This window comes from Maylandia zebra, linkage group LG20 (genome assembly GCF_041146795.1).
Source record: "Maylandia zebra isolate NMK-2024a linkage group LG20, Mzebra_GT3a, whole genome shotgun sequence".
Taxonomy (NCBI): domain Eukaryota; kingdom Metazoa; phylum Chordata; class Actinopteri; order Cichliformes; family Cichlidae; genus Maylandia; species Maylandia zebra.
The window spans coordinates 6,297,030-6,323,066 of NC_135186.1; the positions used below are offsets into that span (position 1 = coordinate 6,297,030).

At 41.2% G+C, this 26,037-nt stretch overlaps 2 protein-coding genes across 3 annotated transcripts; one reads left to right on the forward strand and one right to left on the reverse strand.

Annotated features, from left to right (window-relative positions):
- Positions 1–7,518, forward strand: zmynd12 (zinc finger, MYND-type containing 12). Of its 2 annotated transcripts, none has more exons than XM_076878772.1 (8): positions 1–244; positions 1,833–1,962; positions 2,318–2,489; positions 2,586–2,755; positions 3,877–3,999; positions 4,075–4,162; positions 4,696–4,853; positions 6,678–7,518. In XM_076878772.1, the coding sequence occupies exons 1-8, from the start codon at positions 117–119 to the stop codon at positions 6,819–6,821; spliced, it is 1,113 nt and encodes a 370-aa protein (XP_076734887.1). In that variant the 5' UTR covers positions 1–116; the 3' UTR covers positions 6,822–7,518. The 2 variants fall into 2 exon arrangements, with proteins under 2 accessions (XP_076734887.1, XP_004554190.1); XM_004554133.4 differs by having other exon boundaries at positions 4,696–4,841.
- rimkla (ribosomal modification protein rimK-like family member A) lies at positions 7,037–26,037 on the reverse strand. The gene is made up of 5 exons (XM_004554134.6): positions 25,240–26,037; positions 17,473–17,703; positions 14,122–14,208; positions 12,068–12,271; positions 7,037–11,407 (listed from the first exon to the last, which is right to left on the reverse strand). Exons 1-5 carry the CDS (start codon positions 25,400–25,402, stop codon positions 10,887–10,889), a joined length of 1,206 nt encoding a protein of 401 aa, XP_004554191.1. The 5' UTR covers positions 25,403–26,037; the 3' UTR covers positions 7,037–10,886.

A 26,037-nucleotide genomic window follows, 5' to 3' on the forward strand; every position in this document is an offset into this window, starting at 1 on the left:
TAAACTAAACAGGGAACCCTAACTGGTACTAGCTTTGGAAGCTAATAGCTTAAAAGCTGCTTTTTATGTTGCAAAATTAAGCTCATATCGACTCATAAACAAGCTTCGTAGCAATAATGGAAGCTGAATCTCAAGCGTCCGCGATCATTCCTCTTGCCTTGCCCAAAGGAGCGGAAAAGTTCTGCGAGCTTTGCCAAAGAGAAGCCCGCCTGCAATGTAGCAAGTGTCGAGTGACTTTTTACTGGTAAGCTCAGTTTATCCGAGCTGTGGCAGAGCGATGCCCGTGCTAACGACTGACCCGTTATTCATAGATAGATAGATAGATAGATAGATAGATAGATAGATAGATAGATAGATAGATAGATAGATAGATAGATAGATAGATAGATAGATAGATAGATTTTTTTAAAGGCGTGTATTGTGTTTAGTTTATATGGTTTGGTCAGAACCGTGTTTACGGGTTGGACGCTAGGTGGCAGCGTTCGCCATGTTTTTCCCCCCTCCCACGCTCACACATACATAACACGTCGGTAAGGAGGGCGTTTTAGTGTGATTGTCATGAGGAGGGAGCGGAACAGCTGGAAAATACATTACCACAACGCTTATTTTTGTTCTTTTGCCTGCGTGTTGTTTTCATAATATAATTTGCTGAGCTTCAGCTTTTATGTAAACCCGACGTTACCTTCTTTGACACTGTTTTATATGCGGTTCCAGACCATAACATGGTGCTGGGCAGTTTCCCCGTTGGCACACACTGTGGGTAGTGAAGAAGAGCATGTGGCGAGATCACTCCCTGTGGGGATTTATGGAAAGGGATGAGCAACTAAAGCCAGTCTCAGGCAGCTTACAGATACTTATTGTGGCTGCCATCCTTTCAGTCTTTAAAATGGGTGAATGAGAGGCACAATTTTTGGTTTTATTAAAAAAAACAAACAGATATAAATATAGGTACACATATATGTCAGACAATAAGAATCAGGTTCTCAGGATTCTTAAAATCTTTAATTACACGTGAAGCAAGCATACTAAGCTATTCCCAGTCATGGATTGAGCCAAAGTAATACACATGGAATAGGGCTTTAGGGTAAAATGGTTAGTCTTAAGTCATCCTACTTTGGCATGCGAGTCATGTGTGTGGTGATTGTTTGGTGTATTTTGCATAGAAAACTCAAGAGAGTACATCCTGAAGAGACCACTTGATTTGTGTTTATCTCTGTGTGTGCCTTTCTGTCTGTCTCTGTACTCTCACAAGCACAAGCTGTGTCAGTGCTACTGTTGATATGACATGGTCAGATTTCCAGCTCGCTGCTTCTCACCACAAGTACACTGGAATGAGCGCACATTTTTCACAGTAGGGGGGAAAAACTCAGCTGAAAAGCAGGACAGTTTCCACACAAGTGTGCAGAAGAGGAGAGCCAGATGAACAAAATTACAGACCAGTTATGTAATGGCATATAATTTCGTATGCCCTCTGTGTACTCAGATGATATCTCCTGAATCAGAGAGACTCTGCCCTGAAAATGTTAGCAGAATCCAAACAAGCTGTTACTGCACAGAGATTTTTACTGTCAAGCACACATAATAGTATCTGTCTGGACAAGAGAGGTGAGCCTGATCCATATGTTTAAATCATCCACAACAATTATGAGCTGCAGGTCAGCTTATGTCATAAATCGTGATTCTTTATCAATAGCTTCATTGCCAGGAAAACATCAGTCTCAGTGTGCAAGAGGGAGACTTATTATGCATAAAAATGCTTCTCACAAAGTCCTGAGGTGGCTTAAGAGAATATAAATATGACTGAATGACCTGTGGGTTTTTAAAACATCCAGTGCTGCAGAGCACCAGCAGGCTGACTGGGTGGGGATCCACGAGAGAATTTGTCAGCTGCTTGTTCCCATCCGCGCCCTGACACTCTGCAGTCTCCGACAGACCAGTCACACTGAAACACAAATTAAAAAGGTGAGGATGCGTGGAAATCACTGGCACCATATATTAGGAGAAAAAAAATATGAAGTTTGAGTCTAGGTTGCATTTCTTACTGTCAAAGACAATACAAAAAAAGACTATATTATTATTCCTTGAATGGTTTATTTTCCCTTTTTCTTTATATGATTTGTCCTTGTGGTGCACAAAGTCCAGGTCTGGGTTGTAGCTCCTAATTTTGGAATATAGATTCTGGAAAAAATATGTGTTACAGCTGAGAGGAACAGTCAAATAGAGGCATTAGTGTATAGACAACTTGATAGTGTTTTATTTTAAGAGGAAATAAGATATTTTAATTTGATGCCTATCTTGGATTTGATTTCTTATATAGGTAGAGCTTATTGAGATTTGCAGGTTGGTGGCTCAAAGTAAGCTATCTGAGGGAAAACACCAAGAGGCTCTGCCTGCTGCTCAGCTCTGCCTGCGCTGTTCCATAGACGTTCATGGCCCTAACACCGTCCAGCTGGTCCCTGCCTACCTGCTGCTGGCTGAAGCCAACATGGGTGAGAAACAAGCACAAAACGGCTTCTCAGTTTAAATGTTCTCTTATCGTGTGGTGTTTCATACATGACCGTGTGTGTGTGTGTGTGCATCTCCAGGTTTGGGTAATCTAGACCTTGTGGCAGATTTCCTGTCCCAGGCAGAGTGGGCAGTGTTGAAGAGTCCAAAATGTGGTCTCACAATCCACCACCAGCTCCACAGGAGCCTGGGCCGCCTCCATGTGGCGGCTGGAGACCTGGATACTGCGTTGCATAACTTTGCAAATGATGTCTGTGTCATAATTAGCACATTAACTGTTTCATAACTTTATTGATATTGTGAGGAGCAGAAGCCATTTGCTAACCAAATGAAATCCATAATGGCTTGTTTATTGCTCGAGCATGTTTTTTTGAGTACGATACAGTATTGTGTATTGAATTAGAGTTTCTTGGAATTTTAAAGGGATGTTGAGCAATAGTTTTCAAAGTTTTCTTTTTACTCATTTTAATCCAGTCCTTGTACCTGACTCTTCTCACAAGAATGAGGGTTTTTTTTGCTTGTTTGTTAAGCCATTTAACATTGACCCGTGAATCACTCAAGCATAACAATGGCACCTAACTCAATGATATGAACCGGTGTTATGTCTACACAAAGCAGACAACTTAGCAAAGAGCCAATTTCATTGTCCAGGTACTTTGTTACTAGCAGCCTCTCACAAAAGCACATCATTTTTGAAGCTATGAAAAATGCCAAAGACAGCACAATGTGGGAGGCACAAACTAGTATTTTTGCACTAACAAAGTGATTTCTGAAGAGCTGAAAACTTGGCATATCTTGTCCTGATGTGCTGTGTGTCCTAAAAGAAAAATGAGGAAACTGGAAAAGGGGAACTCAAAAGAAGAAGTGGCCTAGAAAAACGATCTACTTGTCACATATCCTAAGAGAACCATCTGGCCCTTGAGTTGATCCATCTACTGTTTATCAACCATTGAAAATAGTTGCAGTTGAAGGCTGACAAGCCGAAATTTTTAAGGAAGGGAAACAATGAGAAAAACCTGAGGAGTGTCTACAGCCATCTGTAAAACATGGTGGAGCGATGATTTGGATCTTGTCAAAATTGATGGAATAATGATAGCAGTCAAATACCACCATTCAAAAGCATCTGGAAAGTGTCTGATTAGTTTATCAGCATGACATTGATGCTCAAACACACTGCAAGTGCAGTAAAAGCAAACCTGGTTAGAACAACAAACAATGGAACAAGATCAGTTACGGACTAGCCTCCCCAAAACCTGGACCTCAACATTACTTAAGCAGCGTGAGATCATTTTAACAGAGAATGGAACAACAAGCATTTTGCACATGTTTTGTGTCGTATGCATCAGTATGTATATAACTTGATTTCCCCAGATCTACTTTGCCACTGAGGAGTATGGTCTGGATAGCACAGTCACCTCTCGGGGCTACTTTCTCATGGCTGATGTGTTTACCAAGCAGGGGAAGATACCCACTGTTCATTCCTTGTACTCTGAGGTCAGTTATGTTCTCATTGCCCTTGAGACTAAATTTATCTTCTATGCCTTTTACATTCTTTTGCTCATATTGTAGGTGGCACGTATTTGGCACCGTCACCTGACCAGACTTCTCGAGACTCGCAAAGAAAGCATCCAAAATCCACCGGTGGACTCCTTTTATGGTTTGTTGCAGCCACTCTGCATATATGTTTTGTATATATGGTATAAAAAGGTTATAAAACCAATCTAGTCGATTCAGCGGTTCAGCAGAATCAGACAATAACATCACCAGTCCATCATTCATGCTCCAAACTGTCAACAGCCAACAGCTCCACTGGAGTGTCACTGAGAAAATAAGGTTGACACTTCTATATTTGGAGTGTGTCTTGCTGTGCAATGTGAAAGCTAAACCCCAGATTTATGCAAGCTTGCTTAGAGCTGACTAGAGACCCATGCTGACACTACTGTGGCTGTGCAGCATCCATGTCACTGCCCTGTATCACAGCTGCTGCCCTACATATAATGCTAAGCCTGTCAAACAGTTTCCCAAGCTATCTGGGATGTTTACAAGGACAACACAGACATACATGTTTTGATCAAACTTGAACACATGTATGTCACTTGCTTTCTTTCATTGTTTGAGGTGGTAAAGCATGTTTGAGACCACAGTAAACTAGACGACATGCTTTTTTGTGTGTCCATGCCTTTCAATCAGACAAAGCCGAGCGAGTTGAAGTGGATGAGATGTTGAGAACTATGTTGGAATTTGAGCAGAAAGACACCAGAAAAGACCCAGCACGGATTGCAGTGGTGGCCCACTGCCTGGCCATGTTGTCGTTCCTAGGAGGAGACTTCCTCAAGGTGAGCCACCTGGTGAGGTATTAGAAGTTTAGTTTGCCACCGTGACCCATTTCCCCATTTCCCTATTTCCTACTTGTGTTGTCTGAAGATGGGATTATCTCTATTTGTCTACTGCTAAGTCTCACGATAAGGTGGGACTTAGCACTAGCTAATGGGACTGTCTCAATGCTCTGACTGCGGCCTTGATTTCCAGTCTCTTCTTAAAGCTGCAGCTCTTTGTGTGTGTCAGTTTGAGATGTCAGGCGACAAGGCAGATAAAGCCATAGCGGTCTATGTGCACAGCAAACAGCAAAACATGTTATGTATCAGGCTGGTACGGGATGGGATGGCTGATGGGATCCTACTTCTAAGGTCAAGTAAACATAGGATAAAGCATGTAACAAGCGTGGATTTTTTTTTTCACAGCGTTTATTTTTATTTTGTGGCTTATAGGCAGGGCAAGATCCAGTGCACTTAGATATTCTTTTACTCAATCAACAGCTACACCAACCATATATATGTGTGTGTGTGTGTGTGTGTGTGTGTGTGTGTGTGTGTGTGTGTGTGCACGTGTGCCATGGTACCCTGGTTAAATCATGATTTTTCTCCTTGTATTCACTACAGAGTGATACTGTTTCACAGTTGGTATTGTGTAAAGTAATGTTAATGTTACAGGTCTCTGGGTTTTTGTCTTAGTGCTGTACTTATAAAAGTACATCAGTGTAAGAACAAGCAGTTATCACGATTTGGATGCATTATTATTTTGAGGAAAATATAAGTAGTTTCTCTGAACATTAGATAACAGAGCCTATCTGTAGTCTTATCAGCTTTTGTATATGGTATTGAGGGAGCTGTGGGTAGATGCACTTATGTCCAGGTTTTTGGATAAGGATACATTTTTAACTGAAACGCTTGCTATTTGGTTTAAATTAGGTGACTTGACTTGGCCACTGAGTAATATCTCATTTCTTTGAGTTCCTTTTGCAGTTTGCTTTGGGGTCATTATCCATTGTGAGCTGTCTGATTGGTTTTGCAGCATTTGCCTGAATCTAAGCAGAGAGTATGGGCAAATATACTTCACAATTCATCCTGCTCCTTTTATCAGCAGCCACATAAACAATGAAAACCAGTGACCTGGTTCCACTGGCAGCCATACATGCCCATGCCATGACATCACCTACACTGTGTTTGACAGACGATGTGGTATGCTTCAGGTCACAGGCTGTTTCCATCTTTTTCCATAATTCTCTCCTCTCATCTTTCTGGTTTATCTTGCTTTCATCCATCTACTTTTATATATTTTTTAATTTTATTTTCAGAAAAATCAGAAAATCAAATTCAGATATTTAGATCCAGAAAACATGAAAGAACACAGGCCTCACCCAGGCATGAAACTGTTTGTCAGTAAATTGTCCAGTTACTGAGGCTCTGGAAATGGGGGGACTGGGTATAAAAATGGCTGCAATTCCATTAAAACAGTGAATGCAGTATTTGGGATAAACCCCTCAATTTAATGCTGAAAGTCTGCACATCAGTCATGTCTTCACTGTTTGCTTTAAAAGTCACTGTGCTAGTGAATGGAAGAAAAATTACCAAAAGAAAAAGTGTTATTGACCCGGCTATATAATACTGAAACCCCTATTAACAAATTGCAGCTATTTTTATGAATGCTGCTCAAAACGTTCCTAATTATTGGGGATAACATAACAGCCCAGCAGACCAGCTTACTAAAGGGTAAAGTGGGGTAAATAAGTCAACTGGGTTGCGGTCCAATTTCAGTGATATCATTATATAAGGCAGATTTACTCTCGGGAGGGTTTAACAGCTGCAGTTGCTGTGTTTGTTTCTGTGTGCCAGGCGCAGGGATTTGGCAGCACAGCCTTGCAGGCCAGCCAGCTGATACCAGACCATGACCTGACAGAGCCCATCCAGGCCCTGCTGCAACTGGTGAAGATACTCCACACAGTCCCACATCCTGGCTCTGCGGAGTCACAGTACTAAGCCCTGCCCATCGCTCTGCTTGGAGATCTGCTCTTTAAGGATATTTGTGCAGCCCCACAATGATGAAAATATACAATCAAATGCAAGATTTTCCACATGCTGTACAGTATTATTGAGAGTGGATTAAAAAATAGATGCACAGATGTAGTTAAAAGAAAAAAAGACACATTTTCAGTTGTTCTGGATAATGACTCGTCTTTATTTTGATCTAAAAAAAAAAAAAAAAAAAAAAAGAGGGATATATATACATCATTTTGAACATTAGTGAATTGCATCTTTTTGGGATCCATTTCTTAACACTGTCAAAATGTTATGGAACACAAAAATGGTCAAGGGCATTTGCTCAAGCCTTTGTGATGCAATGTTTTTGCTTGTTTTGTACCTAGCAACCCGGAGTCTCTACACCAATTCACCAAATCCAGACATAATTAAAGATTTCCAGTGTCTGCGTTTTGTCAAGAGAGCTGCACTTTTAGAGGCAAAAACATTGCATCGTCCTCCTGCAGTGGAAAGAGTGTTGTAAACCTGTTAGCAAACCCAAGATTCATGTCAGAACAGACATTTAATTGCTGAGATCTTACACAATATGTACAATTCTGAAACAATCATTCATATAAAAAAAATCCGTTTTAAAATCACCTCACTACTTGTGTTATTTGCACTGAATTTATACAATAAAACATTTGTTGTTGGTCAATTTTTTTGGCATTCAGTTTCAAACACGGAAACGCTCAGATTTTCCCATATTCCCTTTTTCAATTTCTGAATACATTAGCAGCAGTTCGGAATTAAATATTAAGTTTGTGCACTGTTGTTATATACAGTGACTCATCCACAGGTCCCTACATGTTTGTTCCAAACTGGCCAACTTTCATGCAGGCCAGTTTCCTTCCCTGTTTTGCTAGCATGTGGTACCCCTGTTCCTTTCAGTAGCTTCCATGCCGTTTATTTACTTTATAACAGTAATCTATACAGACCAAGCATAAAGAAATCAGTCAGAATTGGGACCTTGACCTCAAATGATCCTTAAAACAGTGTTCCCAAAGAAAACCAGATGATGAACTGGCATTCTTAAAGTCAATGGAGCACAGTTAAGTGAACCTTCATTGGCTAGATGGATCATGTATAAAATACAAATTCAAGCAGGGGCCAGAAGAGAGAAATTAACATTCCACTCTTTCCTATGGCTAGCTAATCATGTCTTTTAAAGATATGTGATCTTTATATTTACACCTATGAACACGATGTGGAATGACGCAGGTTTCGATACAAGGACAAATACTTCAAAGAATGGGGGACGACAACTGGAGATAGTTCACCAGACAAGCATTTATGTCAGTATGTGATTTGATGAGCACACCCACCAGCCCTCCCGCATCAGGAGGGTGGACATCAGCGGATTTCACAGTTTGTCAGATACTTTGATCATATGGATACTGGACAAACATCACAGTAGAGTAAATGATGTTGTTTTCCTCAGTGGAGACACTGTGATCATTTGACAGCAGACTTAAAAGCTTCCTTTTCTGGTTGTCTGGCAGATTTAGATTTGGCACCCTCCAGCAGGGGCCTGCCGTTAAGAGTCCAGACAGTTAGTAAATTGGGCCCACAACACAAGGAGAAAAAAAAAAATCAAGCTTCACAGCGGTTTCACTTTATTGACACAATATTAGTGCACACAAACCACTTTTTTTTCTTTAAAAATACCATAAATTAGGAAGTAAACGAGGAACAATATAAAACAAGCAAGGAAAAAAAAAGTGCATGTTAACCATGGTATATACCATAAAGTCTTACACTGTAGTTTACAACCTTTTTTTTCATTGTTGTTTATGTATATTTTGTCTGCTTGTAGGTATGTGTTATGTTTTAGACATGTCTCTAGCTTGGATGGATGTGTCATGCCTTTTTGGGGGTCAGGGCTGAGATCCAGGCTGCTTCCCTGAGTTGTGTTCGGCACAAAGCGTTATACAAGCCTAACAACATGACCGTCACCAAGTGAAACAATTTTGGGGTTCATTTTTGTGCTTTTGATCATACCTGTAAATTAAATCTTAGTGAATAGTTCCGCAGCACAGCCTACAGCTATGTTATTCATTTAAGGAGGCATACAGGAGGTAAATTCAAAGGAACAAAAAAAAAAGTAAACACAAAGGTCTTAGCTGCTCTAATCCCTGGATTTCCTTTCTTTTCTTCTCTCAGGAAAGGAAAAAAAGCTAAATTATACTTACGAAGACTTTAAAAATATAGGGTTCTTTTTTTTGTACATTATGCCAACATTATTTTGTGGGTTAGGATGCTTAGTTCTACATATAATATGGCTGAGAAGGCTCATCTAACCAAATCCAGAAAGTTTAGCACCAAATTTCACTCTCTGCCTTTTAATATTGAAAGTCTATACACAAGAGTTACCCCACAACTTGTTAAAAATATCACTGTTGGCGATTGTTTCAGCTATTCCAGTCTAATCTGTCTGGGTGTAAATATATGGTAAAGTTAATTGACTATCTAAATATTTACATAAAAGATAAAAAGAAAAAAAAACATAAAGCATGTCAGGGGCCATTTGAAACCACAAGGATCCTGGCTGATATGTATTGTATGTCTGAATATCTGTTATCCTATGGCAGTGAGAAGTCACTTATTTGAGGTATATTTTGTTTGCAGGTGTAGATGCAGCTTTCACACTCTGTCTAACCTTTCCTAAATATGTCACCTTAACAAGAGAGAGAGAGAAAATAATAAAAGTGCTAGGCATTTAGTGGCCTAGCAGCAGCAGACTGCTACTGCTGGTAAGGCTAAACAAAGATACTATGTAGGAATGTCAAATTAAAATTTGAGCAGTTAGTTCATTTTTATATTCCAGTTTTGCCACCCAAACACATCTGATGCTTGTTGACATGAATCTTTTACAGCTCCTGTTAGTGCAGGATGGTTGCGGGTCCTCTCCTGTGTCCTCAGTTTGAGCACTACGTCACTGCACTGGAACTGACAGAGTAGTGCGCCTAGCATCCCTACTACTTGAAAGCACTTCATGTCACCTCCAATTCACCAAACCTGACAGCAGTCTCAGCAGAAAACCTTTTATATGACAACAGAGACTATATGTAAAATAATGTTATTATAATATGATGATTAAAAACATGGCAGGTGTATGCTTTCACCCATCCACAAACACCATGCAGGAACTCATAAAGGCCAGTTTGGCACTAATTTCTGTATCCCAGTCTAACCTCATGCTGCAATTTAAGTTTAGATCGTGGGGTTTCTGGTTTTGGGAATAGAGATGCAAAGAGAGGAGAGTCAGGGGAGCAGCCTCAGATCTCTTTTTGTTGGTTTGTTTTCTCCGTTTCTGTGTAAGCACGAGATGTCTTAGTGTTTGTGTCCATGGATGTGTCAGGACAGCCCCTTTTAGATATGCACTTCTTTCCATTAATCTGATAGCAAATGAATGTGTCACCTTCAAGTGTGAATGAGCACCCTCGTCACTTTGACATAAAAACCTCAACTGTAACCGGACAAGCTCAGCCCTCGTAGCTTTACATCTTTATGACTTGCTCAACCTTCTAGCAAATGCCCCATTGGGCAAAAAAAATTGTAAAAATCTAATTTCCATAAATATTAAAATATTGTTCTACGATTCATTTTGCAATTTCCAATCCGGAGGAGCAGAAGAGAGCTCTCGTTTTTGGCACCACACACTCACCTGCTGTTAGTGATAACATTGAAAAGAACTAAATGATCAGAAGAAAATGGCAGGCCTTTTGTACTTCTCTATGGCAAAAATATCTAACACACCATGGCTCTGTCTGAATGAAGCCGTGAGGAGTGGTTACGTAATGTCTAAATGACAGGGTGCCATCACTTTAACGGACTGATGAAGCCAGCAGTTTTACATATTGCATGTCTGAAAAGGGCTAAGTTTTAGTTTTTTCTTTGCTTTTCTGTTTTCATGGTTTTTGGACTGATATGAAATTTTAAAAGGAATGTTGATGCCATTAGTGTGCGTGTGTGTGTTTGAAATGCATTTGTGGGGTTTGTGTGAGAGCATGAAGATGTTTGGGCTCACTCAGTCAATAACTTGATCTCATTGGCAAGGAGGGTGTTGAAGTTGTAGGCTGGATCAGCTAGGTCTGGGAGATCAGGCAGGCTGGGGGCTGTGGACTGGCAAGGTGATGACTGGGAGGGCTCGGCCAGCTCTGGGTCGCTCTCGCTGGAAGTTGACCCCACGCTCATGTTGCAGACTGCTTCAGGCAGCGAGCCACCGCCAGAAGGCACGTTGCACACTTCGGGCTCGCTGCTGGTCTCGCTGGTGCTTGACACGACGGACAGCAGAGACATCTTGCGAGTGAGGCGGTTTGGGAGCATTGACAGGACATAGTCAGCAACAATGCCTGCTACGTCCATGCCACAGGCCTGGTCGAAAGCAATGAAGCCCACATTTGCGTTGGCCTCGCAAACCACAAACGAGCCATCGTTGAGCTGCAGGAGGTCAATGCCGCACACATCCATGCCCAGGATGTTAGACACCTTGATGGCCAGCTGCTTGCCCTCCTCACTCAGGGGGCACATCATGCCTACACCACCTGACAATTCAAGAAGGAACATCAGGCTTATTAGTACGAACCACAATTTACAATTCTTTCACGAGACTTCATGATAGTCAAAAAGCAACTGATCTTTTATAAATCAAGAGCAATTATATAAAAAAATGACGTGGGGACAACTTAGGATCCTTTAATGTTTTCTGGTTTTTTTCAATATTTAATTTCACAATTAAATACCACATCAAATTCACCCTAGAAGTGTCAAAGAGTTTTGCTACAGGAATGCAGAAGACTGTGATGACTGATGTCCTAAATATGTCACAGTATATTACAGCCTCAGCTAAACTAAAACGTTCATCCTCTGACAGTGAAGATCAGTCTCCTCAGCTGGAACGCTCCAGGGTTGATTCAGGACAAGCCTGTTGATTTCGCACTCTTTCCCAAAGTTAAGTTCTGAAGCATTTCTACTCGCGTACACTTTACTTATCACTAAGTTCATATTTTTTTAAAGATAATTTTTCCATTGGGAACCTAAAAGATAAAAATGATCTTTAAAAATTACGCCATATCTAAATGTAAATAATAAATAGAAGAGCTCTTGTTCTCAAACAGTGATACCACTTAACCACATGACTTTCAAACATGAGGAGAGTTTTACCATGACCGTGGAAATAATTCAGTAATTTAATGTCTGCCTACCCAAGGAGCAGTTGCTCTGCATGCGACCATCAGTGGAGCAACGCAGCATGGAGCCGATGATACGGCCGCCCACTAGGACAACCCGCACATCACGGCCGTGCGACTCCTTGATGTACTCCTGAAATAGGTAGGGGGTATCGTGGCGGATCACGTGGCAAAGGTCCGTCAGGTGGTGTTTGTCCCGTGCCAGGAACACAGCCTTGCCTAAGCAAAGGGGACACAAGATTAAAGAAGGAAGGAAGGAAGGAAGGAAGGAAGGAAGGAAGGAAGGAAGGAAGGAAGGAAGGAAGGAAGGAAGGAAGGAAGGAAGGGCTAGTTTTTAAGGTTTATATTTTACTAGTCTGTCCAATCTAAACAGATCTATGTCATGGCGGCCTGAAGACATATAGCTGTGTTGATATTACCACACTAAAAGAATTTGCTTGCTGGGTCTGTCATTTGTGGTGTGCTAGCTGAGGGTGGAAAACCTAAAAAGCTTGGCTAACAAGTAGCTGCTTCTGCTGACCAAGTCTCATGCCAGTTCATGTCATACAAATGACAGGATACTCCTCTGAGCAGCCACAGAACTGCTTCTCACACAGGATAGAAGTTGCCTCTCTTAATTAGCACTGCTTTGCACTGTCTTCTTATTTTCAAGACCTCTGACCTCTGCTGAGGGAAAAATCATGTGGTTGCTGTGTGTCTGTGCACACCACGCAATAAAAACACAACATCAATAACGGTCTTGTGACTCCTTTAGACATGTGACCATTACGTATCTGAGAAAATACTGAGAAGGTCAGTCAGTACATCAGGCCACTTGCCAGTAACACCAAAACATCTGCTGAGACCCTTGGTGTCATCTTTGACCAACACCAGGATTTTGAATCTTTAAGCTCATTCATTTTTCTCCTGACTTTGACATTGCAGCTCACTTTTCACATGCATCTCTCAGTCCTTCATAACCCACCTCCAGTTGCTGCAGATTGCACCAAGCAAGGCTGCTAACAAAAAGTAGCTGTTGCTCTCATATCACACGTATTTTTGTTTACCTTCACTGGCTCCCAGTGAAACACTAAATCCACTTTACAATCCTATTATTAACCTATAAAGCCCTACTTGGACAGGCCCCTGCTTGTATAGAAGAGCTACTAAGACCTTGTCACTGCAGCCAACTTCTCAAATCATCAGATCAGGGTCTCCTTGTCAGTAGTCTTAAATGACTACTGACAATTCCTTTTTATAGATTAAGAGAAAATTTATCTTTTCCTCATTATTTTTGGGAGTTTTTTCCCCAGGTCTATAGCAGTGTGCATGCTGGAATGAATGTGTGACCCTATGGTTGATTATGTGTCTGTATGTCAGAATGTGTATACTCATCTTTAGTCTGTGGCTTTTATTCAAACCGTGAAGCAAACTCTGTGTTTTGAAAAGCGCTATACAAATAAAGTTATTATTAATACCAGTGATTCATAATATTTTTAAAAAGTATTTCCTTTATGTGTGCTCTTGAGAGGGAAGGGCAAAGTGGAATTCATTCGTGTCAATGGTCAACCACAGAGAGAGTAAAAACAGCCCTCCAGACGCCTAACGCCATAAAAAGGGTCAAGTTAGTGGTTGACCAGTGACTGCTTTCCTAAACAATGTGCTGTGATGGCAGCCTGGGCCAGCAAAGACCATTGTTATTCCTTCACACAATAGCAGCGACTGTCAATAACTATGAATAGGAAAGGGCTAATGGTTCAGACCGGGGCTGATCTCTTGGAAGCACAACATTAATGCCAAAGCTTCAAACCTTCCCACACAAGCCTCTTGTGTATTCAGTCTAAAAGAGGAAACTGAGATCAACTTGTTAACCATAAACTAAAATAAGTGACCAGATGACCACACTGCAAGCATTAAGAGCTTCTGTTTTGTGTTTGATGCGGCACCGCAGTGCTAATCATTTAACAGTCTGCCAGAGAATTTCATATAAGAGTGGACTGAGCTCCCATGAGGGAGTTGCAGTGTACAGATTTTGAGTTATGGCGTTGTGATCAGAATGGATGACAGGAAGTACTGGGTGATTGTTTTACCTCTGTGGCCACGTGCATTCTTCACTACCACCGGGTAGCCCAGTGGCTCAGCCTCGTCAATCATCTTCCGGAAGTTGTCGTGCCCACCTAGGAAATTTTCCACGCACGCACGCACATACACAAACGGAGGACACATGTAGAATATATTAAAATGCTGTCCTTGGTTTGATAGCATGGTTCACACGTTACAGCCAACTTTGCAGGGCAGGAGAACGAATGTAGCATGTTGCTATGGAAACAGAAATGACTCAAAACAGCGAGGCTGTAGGAGTGCTGTCCGTTTATTTGCTGCTTGATTCATAAGAGTGGAACAGAGGAGTCAGTGAAGGAGGCATTAATGTGAAGCAGCTGACCGTATCTGACACTGATTTATAACAGCAGCCTGTAGCAACAGATGTGCTTAAGCTTTCTGTGCTCTGGCGTGAGAGGTGATTAAAATGTGTTAAAAATACATTTTTAAAAAAAAAAAAAAATGTAGAAATCTTTTTAATAATATAGTCTTCATTGCTTTTCCTGTGTCTCTATGCTCCATTCAATGAACTGAGCAGATGTGAACTACTCTGTCACGTGGCTTTTTTCCGATGCACTGCTTCATATGTGCTTTCAATGACAAGGGGTGAAAGAAGACAAAGTTCAGAGTAGGAGAGACTGGACACCAAATGTTGTTCTGATCATAAGCTGCTGAGATAGAAGAGAAAAGGAGTGAGGGGAATTTATGTCTTTTATTTTGAAAAATCAGAAGGGGAGTGTTAGGTGGGGTGTGTGCGTGTGAGTACGGTTGGGGGAGGGGGGGGGGTGTTACATAAGCTCTCCAGCTGCTCTGCATGCATCGCCTGGCCTACTGTGCAGAGAAACGGATGGAATGTAGGCCAAACACTCCCTCCGCTTTCTTTCTTTTTTCCTTTCTCTCTCACTCAGTCTGTGTCCTTTTTTCTGCTCTCACGGTGAATTTTCTTGCAAACCACGGAGAAATATATATATACAGTGGGGCAAAAAAGTATTTAGTCAGCCACCGATTGTGCAAGTTCCCCCACCTAAAATGATGACAGAGGTCAGTAATTTGCACCAGAGGTACACTTCAACTGTGAGAGACAGAATGTGGGAAAAAAAATCCATGAATCCACATGGTAGGATTTGTAAAGAATTTATTCGTAAATCAGGGTGGAAGATAAGTATTTGGTCAATAACAAAAATACAACTCAATACTTTGTAACATAACCTTTGTTGGCAATAACAGAGGTCAAACGTTTACTATAGGTCTTTACCAGGTTTGCACACACAGTAGCTGGTATTTTGGCCCATTCCTCCATGCAGATCTTCTCGAGAGCAGTGATGTTTTGGGGCTGTCGCCGAGCAACACGGACTTTCAACTCCCGCCACAGATTTTCTATGGGGTTGAGGTCTGGAGACTTGCTAGGCCACTCCAGGACTTTCAAATGCTTCTTACGGAGCCACTCCTTTGTTGCCCGGGCAGTGTGTTTTGGATCATTGTCATGTTGGAAGACCCAGCCTCGTTTCATCTTCAAAGTTCTCACTGATGGAAGGAGGTTTTGGCTCAAAATCTCACGATACATGGCCCCATTCATTCTGTCCTTAACACGGATCAGTCGTCCTGTCCCCTTGGCAGAAAAACAGCCCCATAGCATGATGTTTCCACCCCCATGCTTCACAGTAGGTATGGTGTTCTTGGGATGCAACTCAGTATTCTTCTTCCTCCAAACACGACGAGTTGAGTTTATACCAAAAAGTTCTACTTTGGTTTCATCTGGCCACATGACATTCTCCCAATCCTCTGCTGTATCATTCATGTGCTCTCTGGCAAACTTCAGACGGGCCTGGACATGCACTGGCTTCAGCAGCGGAACACGTCTGGCACTGCGGGATTTGATTCCCTGCCGTTGTAGTGTGTTACTGATGGTGACCTTTGTTACTTTGGTCCCAGCTCTCTGCAGGTCATTCACCAGGTCCCCCCGTGTGGTTCTGGGATCTTTGCTCACCGTTCTCATGATCATTTTGACCCCACGGGATGAGATCTTGCGTGGAGCCCCAGATCGAGGGAGATTATCAGTGGTCTTGTATGTCTTCCATTTTCTGATGATTGCTCCCACAGTTGATTTTTTCACACTAAGCTGCTTGCCTATTGTAGATTCACTCTTCCCAGTCTGGTGCAGGTCTACAATACTTTTCCTGGTGTCCTTCGAAAGCTCTTTGGTCTTGGCCATGGCGGAGTTTGGAGTCTGACTGTTTGAGGCTGTGGACAGGTGTCTTTTATACAGATGATGAGTTCAAACAGGTGCCATTCATACAGGTAACGAGTGGGGGACAGAAAAGCTTCTTACAGAAGATGTTACAGGTCTGTGAGAGCCAGAGATTTTCCTTGTTTGAGGTGACCAAATACTTATTTTCCACCCTGATTTACGAATAAATTCTTTACAAATCCTACCATGTGAATTCATGGATTTTTTTTCACATTCTGTCTCTCACAGTTGAAGTGTACCTCTGGTGCAAATTACTGACATCTGTCATCATTTTAAGTGGGGGAACTTGCACAATCGGTGGCTGACTAAATACTTTTTTGCCCCACTGTATATACACCTTTTCGTCTGCCGTTGATTTGTCCGAGAAAATCAACAAGAACAACGTCTAAAACAGCAGCCTGTTGTTTTTGTTTGGCTATCCTGTGTTTCTTAGCACTAGTTTAAACACTGTTTTCACAGATGTTGTGAGTATTAAAACAATCAAAAGGTTTGAAGGACAACTATGTGGATTCACCCATATATGTCTGACTGCTCCACATGTATGTGGACAGAAGCCTGTGATGCAAATTATGTGATTTAAATGTAAAACACACCTGATAATGACATCACTGCTGCTTGAACAAATGCCGATTTGACTGTAGATGATGCAGTTTTACTACCTATGTGTGTGCATTTGCGTTTACTCAGACAGTATCGGTTTTGTTTTCCATTAAATTTCAGTTTCACCCGGTTTTAACATCACCGGGCAAACAGTGATGATCACTGTGACCGACACCTCACCTGGTTATCTGTGTTTATTTCTGCATTTGTCTTATATGCAGTGTGTACATAGAGTCCCTGCATTATATATATGTAAGTACTTCCACAAACAATAAAGTGGGGTTCGCTGCACATGTATTCATGTTTTACTTAAGCCATTTTCACACACGCTGAATGAATGAACAAAATTTCTAGAGCTGAAAACAAAGGTGTAAGTGTGACCTAATCACACTGCACTGGAGCGCTTCTTAGCTAGTTTTTAACATGTTTGCTACAAAGTCTATGTGATGTTCATGTGTGAAAATAGCTTAAGGACAGTCAAGTACTGATTTACCGTAAGAGAAGGTGTCAGGAAGAGGCACCCCATGCCCAGCTAGTTCTTGAAACGTCCAAAACTTGTTGACACAGTTGAGTATGGCCTGGGGCCTGTTGATCAGCCGGCAACCCATCTTCTCCAGGTGGCGGAGCACAGTGATGTCACTATCTGACTGAACCCAGGGCGTGGGTACTCGCACCATCACCACTTGTGGGTAAGATGTCACCAATTCCTGCTCTGCTCGCAGTCCTGTAACGGTGGAAAAACACTCCTGTGATTTGTTAAATTTAATTCATTTATTTGATTGTTGGTCAACAACCTCATACATATATGAAGTTCTTCAGATTATTGTTCTGAGTTGCTGTACAAATGTTTCTGAAACTCATGGAACCAGAACCAGCAGCCGACATCTGGCCTGTTTTTTCTATTTTCAAGACAACAAATGAATGTGTCACTGTTAATAGCTCCAAATTCTTTCTGAAAGTCATATGCAACCCTAGAAACAATGTGAAAGTTCTCAGTAAGACTCCATCCATCATCTAAGTGTTTGATGACACTTTTCCTTTAGTCATCACACAAATCTAACGAGGCCGGGCCATGTGACCAGGCCAGCCACCTCCAATGCTGGTAAATTTAAGCCATTTAAACCTGCAGTACCTACTGATATAAATATGTACTTCTTGCCCATGCACATTTACAGTTACATTTACACTTCTTCCTCCTAGAGTGAGTGACAGGTATCGTCACTGACATACTGACACTTTATACTATTTTGTCCCTATGTAGGGCAGTGGGCTCGCAAAAGAAAGCTCAAGGGTAATAATCTTAAATTTAATCAAACATAAGAAAACTGTGCTTAAAAACAGCCTGATAAATCTAACATATCTAAGATCTTAAATGTGTGGTGCTCTGTCCTGCTGAAAGTCAAAATGACACTGGTTTTCATTAACTTGACATCACTTTTATTATGCAAATGAGAGCTAAGTAACTACAATAGGCTAAGTGAACGCTTCTGAATGGGTCATTTCAATTCAGCTCTGAAATCATAAGACGTAAAAAACAGGGGAGAAATAAATGAAAAGGCTTGCACGTTGTGATGGGGACAATAAAGCTGGTGTTAGACAGACTTCATAATTTTTTCTATAAATGCTACAAATCCGGCTAATTTCAACATTCATTAGCCTTCTGAAGCATAGCCAGGCTGTCAGATTTTTTAGGCTCAATTGCAAATGGACAGAACACTGAACTATGACAAATGTGTACCTTTGTGCTATAGCAGGAACTTCAAGTACAAAAAAGAAGCGAGGAGACACACTGAACACTAGCCCAGCACTTAGCCTCAACCATGATGTGAATTTCAGCCATCTTAGGCTCACAATAGTGGTAATGACCCTGGCTAAGATCATCAGAGGTCAAAAGAAGCTGCTGCATGCATAATAACAACCGACACCTAGCTATTAGCATGCAACCCGCCTGCACAATGCACATCTTACATACACTCCTTTAGGGTCATTTTGTCCGCAGACGGGTAAAAAGAAGTGAAACGAGAAATGCAGCTGGTATGAAAGGGCTAGGTATGTTCTAGCAAACACAGAGAAAGGGAACAAGGGGAGAGAGAAAATGTGGCGCATTAAAAAAGGAGTATGAAGCCATGAAAAGAACCCCACCCCTCCCTTTCCTCCTCCTCCTCACAGTCTCAGTGTTAAAGCAGGAGGATTCACTATCGCTCCAGCCCTATTTAGCGCTTAAGACACACTGCTCTTATTGTGCAGCCACTGAGTGCAATGTGAGTGGTGTTACAGTGAGAAACATCAGGGGATGTGGTCTCATGGTTTTCGACAGACAGTATCCACAGTGCTCGTCTCCATCTCCAGGGGGACCAAACAGAGACCGGCGAGGCACCCGGATGAATCATTCCTATTCATCTGTGCAATTGCTTGCGCGCGCCGCACTGACTGTCATGTGACCACTGCAAAAACTATCCGAAGTCCTGGTGTACAAAAATTACAGCATGGGTTTTTGTGATATATGTATATGTATGTCAGCACTTCAAGCTTTCAGATGTTTCTGTTTGCACCACCTCTTTGTCACTACAGACAAGTAAGGACAGGTTGAGGAGGAGCAAAGACTCAATTTGTTCAAGATGATTGTAATACAAAAAACAATTTTAAAAAAACAATAACATTATATATAACATTTTCAGTCCGCAGGACAAAGCTAACAAGCATTCTATGCATGCCACTGCAACATCACAAAGCAGGCTTACAAATGCTGTGAAAGTGTTTGGCTGTTTGTCCGGAATGCAGTCTGTGCATCCTCTTGCGTTAGCCCACTGAGACAACAGTTTCTTGTGGTCTGGTTTTGGGGCAACCATTCTTTGTGTCTATTTGCAGATCTTTTATCAAAAGCACAGATCAGACAAGAACATTTAGTGTAGGTCCACTGCAACATTTGGATTGTGCAGCACTTGAGGCAGACAAGATGAATCATGTGACTTACATTTTGACAAAGACAAGGCCAAACAACTTGTCAGCAAAAACATGAAATCTGCTACTGAGAAATTCTCACACGAATTATGCCATATCTATTCTATACTATCTATATAAGAGCTATCTTTTCAATTTCTCCTTCATTGCCATTCGGATGTGCTGATAAAACTAGAGCAGTTTAGATCTGGCTCTTTGTTGCTCTAGGACAGGGGTGGGGATCTCCAGGCCTCAAGGGCCGGTATCCTGCAGGTTTTAGATGTATCCTTGATCTAACACAGCTAATTTAAATGGCTAAATTACCTCCTCAACATCTCTTGACGTTCTCCAGAGGTCTGGTAATGAACTAATCATTTGATTCATGTGTATTGACCCAGGGTGATATCTAAAACCTGCAGGACACTGGAGTTCCCCACCCCTGCTCTAGGCACTGCTTCTTCTGCATGGCATGCAATGACTGTCTTTGGTGGCATGTCAGTCATGTTGTATGTCAGACAAAAATCAGAGGTGGTGGTAATGCCTCACCACCATTTCATTGTTTTTGGCTTTGTTCATCAACATCTATCAGGATCAGAAAGAATGAAATTGGAAGGGTAAAAAAAACCCAGTAATCATAGAGCAGACAGTTTTCTCTTTGGCTACTGCAACCATGCAAATTACACAGACAACTGCCGATTTGCAGAATGACCATATATAAAAAGAAAAGCTAAGCCATACTAGTCTCTACCATTCGAGGAATAACGTTTTCAGGTAGTTTTTAGGGTGTGAGTTACACAACAAGCCATAACTAAATATCTTAACTCTAGCATGTGACATAAAGATGTTGCCATGTGTTGCCATGGAAAAAACTGTGAGCCTTTTTGTCAAACCTAATAAAATGCAAATTAACCCTTTCCAGGCCACATGCAAAAACCTGCAAATGAGATCCTGTTGGCTAATTGACAAACAAGCCATTTTCCTGGAGGAAAACATATGCAATCATGCAACACAACAAAAATGTTTATGCACTGTTTTTATTATCTGAAAATGCAACATTTGCTAAACACTGATAAAGTGTAACTGTTCATTTTTGCACTGAGATTCTATGAGGTAAGCACCAGAGATATGCAGCATTTCTGTGATAAAGAGCCATCACATAGCCCTTATTTAGTGCATGAACTCACTTCTTTTATCAAATGTGCAATAATTAACAACCACTCTGTGATGCATATCAAGTAAACAGCAATACTGTTCATCAAAAGGACTCTTTTCCCATAAAATGTAGAGTCTGTGCTTCATAAACAGCCACACAAAAATTCTATCCAAACCCTAGTGTCTGTTGTTGCTCTTGCTCTCAGTTGGTAAATTTAGATACCGAACCTGCCTTAATGTTCCAGCTTCACTGACATGGAAGTGTTGCATTTTTCATCTCAGTAAAAGTGTGCCCACTGGCATGGATCACGGATCCAGTCTATCTTTAATTTTTTCAATCACAAGATGTGAAATGCCTCCAGTTTGCTAAATGCTGGGTTTAGCTGTGAGGGGCCACCATTCCTCATTAAAATATAATGACGTGTATGTTGGGGTGGCTCCACTGATAGCTCCTCCTAGGGACACACTGAACTTATTAACTTTAGTGTGGAACGTGGACCTGAACCTGACCTAAAAACAAAAAAAGAAAAATGACGCAGAAATGAAGCAAGAAAACCTTTAAAACTTCTACATGTAAAGGTGTTATCAGTTTTATGATTTTGACATTATTATGACCTAAGCTAAAAGAAGAAATGGTTTATGCCTCCTCACAGGTCAAAGCTCATCCCTGGATGAGTTGTGATATGAGGGACTTTTGTTTCTCAAATGTTTTCTGTCATACAAATTTTGCTGAAATAACTTCACTGGATTTGGAGTAGGATGTACTAATATGTTCAATGTAAACTGCACATACATTTTGCGCAAATATAAATTTGATCAAAACAACACACAGAAATGGAGGAACACGTAGTACTAATTACACTTGCAGTGAAATATCACTTGTGTTTCCAGTGTAGAAACAAGACCAACTGCTTTGCTCTAACTGCAAATGTAGCTGTATATCCTTAAGCGTTTGTTCCACATTTGCCTATGGCACTGCTGTGTAGGGCTGGGCCATATTATACCGTTCACAGTAATACCGGTACAATGCTAGTCCACGATAAGAAAATGAAATATCGCGATAGAATATGGGTAAAACGTGCATGCGCAGTCCCAAAAAAGCACGGCAGTAACGAAGAATGGGGAAAGCAGATTGTTGAGTGAAACGGATGAACCAGAATTAGTTTGTAAAAATGGTGCAACCTAACTGGTTTGGTGTTTGTCCGTCAGATACACAACAAAGCACATTTTTTGTAGAACATGCACACAGGCCGCCATATTTGTCGGACTAAGATGCTCGTAAATCTGGGAGTAATCTGGGTCCTAAAATCTATCCTTTAAGGTCCCGAAGTCAAACGAACATCACTGAGAGTTAAAAACTGTCTAAATTCTTCCATCTTTAATAAAACGATCAGCGTTGCTGCTTTACCAGGTGTAACTATGATGTTTAACATCCAGGCATCCATGAAAACAGAATTTATTACATTTAACGGAGTTAGAAGTTAGCAGGAAGTTAGCGGAAGTTAGCTCGCTAGTTTCGCTAGTTACCTAAGCATGATATAGCATGTTCTGACTGAGAGATTTCTGAAAAAATCAAACGTACAGCTCTGCTATCACTTCCAACATAAATGAGGACAGGAAACTAAACAGCAGTGACGTTTGTAGGGTTACTGAAGTTGGGCTAGCTAGTATTTAATGATGTGCTACGTGATCGCTAGCGACACAGCTGTGTTAGCATAACATAAACAGTGAAGCTGGAGGATGAACGCTAACACTTTTCCACTCCGTGAAGGTTCCTGATGCTTACAGACAACTGCAATCGCATGGCAGGATGCTGTAAACGGACCAAACTTCAGTCAGGAGAACAACTGAGATAATCCATCCACAATAGAAGGTTAGTGATTAATATACTGCAACAACATGGGAATAGAGCAGCTGTGACAGAATACAGCATTAACGAATCAATGATACAGAAGTGGAGGAAGAAAGAAGAATGAGTTGAAAAAAGTTTGATTTATCTGACTGCTTTGTTGCCTTATAATCCCGTGCACCTTATGGTCCTAAAAATACATATTTGACTTTTTTTATTTGGCACACTGCAGTTTAATGTAGCAAAGCATCTCTTTTTAACTTCAGTGGATATTATACATGGTTATGCTCAGGATATGTCAGCCCATTTCTACTGGAAATGCCTTTTGCTTAAACTTTCAGCAAGGAATTTGCATTTGCACTGTTAAATGTTTATATAGCTTTAATGCACATAAAAATACAGCTGCTTGTTTAAGTGAAAATAAATGGATGGGTTTTTTTGCACTAGTAAAGTTGTGGAGTTGTATTTTGTCTCGCAGAAATTATATCGTCAGTTATATCGTTATCGCAATATATATCGAATATATATATATATATATATATATATATCAAATATATATCGTGATAAATATTTTTTGCCATATCGCCCTGCTGTGTTATGCTAACACAAATGACAGCCCATTCGGCCTGGAAGGATACAAAAAACAAGCTATAGATACAGATATGTTAGCAATTACAGTTTGAATTTTGTGTTGCAACTTCAGAGAATCTGTAATCCAGTGAGTGTTAATCCATATCTTAAAAAACAAACAAACAAACAACAAAACTGCATTTATTGCCAGGTGCATAAAGAAAAAATGCACTACAGGATCCAAGCATCTGGCCATGTATCCTGAGGCTTCCTGTGTAGAAATCCCACAGCACAACCAATCTGTTCACTGGCTGTTAATCTGTGATGTCAAACCAAGGCTCAGAAGACATTTACTTTAGGCAGATTAGGAACTACAAGCCATGTTAACTGCCTTGCTCATGTGAGGCTTGTTAAGCTATACAGTTGGACAGCTGTCCACCTGCATTTAAAAATGTGCAGGGTACAGAGTATATATGTCGAAAATTGTTAGCTCCAGGCTATATTTATCTTGGTAATTATTCCGTGGGCTGTGCTATAACATGTGTGATTATTTGTAATTTCTTAAATGTAATGCCTGCCACTTAAATGCCCATCTGTTTGCATGTAAAATCCTATTTAAAGTGTAAAGCCTGGCTTGACTGAGCCGTACAATACAGCGGTTTAATGTAACAGCGCAGTAAGGGACACACTACCCACATTCTTAACCATTGCCATTTTTCAGCAGGCACTAATGTCAGCCTAAAATTATATGTTTTTAACATAGTCTCAATTAACATCTGTGTGTTAATTGAGACCTTCACACATCTCCTCTCATCTTGTGACATATCCCCACTTCACACCAGCCTGACAAATTCCCTGTTGGTCTGTTTGTTAGGAGCTCCTGCTGTTGCCATCACTTTATTGAGGCCTCCCTAGTCATTTCTATGAAATGTTATCCTTACATGACACTCAGAATCACATGTGTTTCGGACAAAGCAGCTCAAAATGAAAATAAAAGAAGAAAAAAAGTTAAAAATAGGTGATCACGTTGGTTGTATAAATATTGTAATATGTACAGAAAACCCTGAAATGCCAGAACAAGTTGATGCATGTTTATATTTGGTGGCAGTTTTCACCCTCACCGTTTCAGTATTAGGTAATAACAAAAAATCCCGATATGGGCGCCATAAAGATTTGCTTGTCATTTACCTGCATTTAGTGTGAATGTCCTATTCTTTTTCTTATTGTTAACTATTACTCGGGGAGTCAATTTTAACTATTTTAAATGATTCAGTGTTTATATACATAAAATAAAAAAATAAAATAAATAATAACACAGAACCTACAGCCTGAGCTATCAAGAGACGCAATCTGTAGCAAAATTACAACAGCTCAATGATGAATTCCTCTTATCTAATAACTAGGTCTCTGTGGTATTTAAACACATTTTTCTTTTAGCTTTTATTGCCCGGGTAATTCAGATAATTTGCAATTGCCGGGATTGCAGCGAATTCAGCGAAATTAAATCAAGCGTCATCCTTCCCCTTCTGGAGGCAGTCTAGCTGGAAAAGTAGGTTAGGCGGTCACGGCCATGCTTACACTTCGCTTCCTTGCAAACAGGCAGACCGAGCCAACCCCTCGCTCTGTATTCAAGCTGTGTACAACCCCCTCCAAACAATTAAAGTCTACCATCTATACGGATCTCAAATAAAACAAGAAAACCAAACTGTATGTCGTTTTACGACCGCGCATCGATTGTGTGGTACTTGCCTAGCTGGCCCTCGCAGATCGTCAGCACGATTTGATCCATGAGGAGGTAGCGGAATTCTACGTCCTCGTCGGCGCAGTGCTCCTTCAGCGCCCGAAGGATCTGGACTTGTGGATACTCCTGGCTGATGCGCCGGTCGGTCAAGAACCAAACTCGAGAACACATTTTCACGTTGTTTGAAAAAGAAATCCGTTTGAAAATACAACAGCTGTGGGCGTGGAGGCAGTAGGTGACCGGTGGCAGCGCGGGATTCGAGGGTCAGGCGGAGATGGTCACACAATGGAGACCTCGGCGGCTACAACCGCTGTTTGGACCGAACCGACTTGGACAAATAGTCTTCTTTATCACCTTTGTTTTCTTTCACTTCCTGCCATTTAGTCTTTCGCTGGTGCAGTTTGTTGAGCCCACACCGAGCTAATTCGACAGCGCGAAGAGAGAACGACGGTTTTACCCGCAAAAATGTGGGGATGCAGCTCTTGCCACCAGGGCAAACAAAGCACGAGCTTTGGCGCTTTGTATTTCCGTTAGCCGGGTCAGAGCTGCTAGCAAAAAAAAATCCCCGCGTTCACAGCGGCTGTTTAGTGCTGCAAACAGCAAAGCTGTCTGCTTTTTTACAATAAACTAACCCGAACAACTATTTTTTTCTATAGGTTTGGCTGCTATCCACGAGGTATTGGTGCTGAAAAGTGCACACGCTTCGTTTACAACTCCACTTATCCGCATGCCCGTGCACGGTTATCGGGGCCTGCCCCAAAACAAAGGTTTCGAGAGGATGTAACCAATCGCAGCTCGCGAATTGT

What these genes read in the sequence shown, in the direction of transcription:
- zmynd12 (XM_076878772.1), top strand. Translation starts at nt 117, where the DNA reads ATGGAAGCTGAATCTCAAGCGTCCGCGATCATTCCTCTTGCCTTGCCC. An exon ending in TGTCGAGTGACTTTTTACTG is followed by an intron (nt 245 to 1,832) that starts GTAAGCTCAGTT and finishes TAAAACATCCAG; the next exon opens with TGCTGCAGAGCACCAGCAGG. An exon ending in CTGAAACACAAATTAAAAAG is followed by an intron (nt 1,963 to 2,317) that starts GTGAGGATGCGT and finishes TTTCTTATATAG; the next exon opens with GTAGAGCTTATTGAGATTTG.
- rimkla (XM_004554134.6), bottom strand. Translation starts at nt 25,402, where the DNA reads ATGTGTTCTCGAGTTTGGTTCTTGACCGACCGGCGCATCAGCCAGGAG. An exon ending in GAATGCACGTGGCCACAGAG is followed by an intron (nt 12,272 to 14,121) that starts GTAAAACAATCA and finishes CCCTTTGCTTAG; the next exon opens with GCAAGGCTGTGTTCCTGGCA. An exon ending in GCAGAGCAACTGCTCCTTGG is followed by an intron (nt 11,408 to 12,067) that starts GTAGGCAGACAT and finishes TTGAATTGTCAG; the next exon opens with GTGGTGTAGGCATGATGTGC.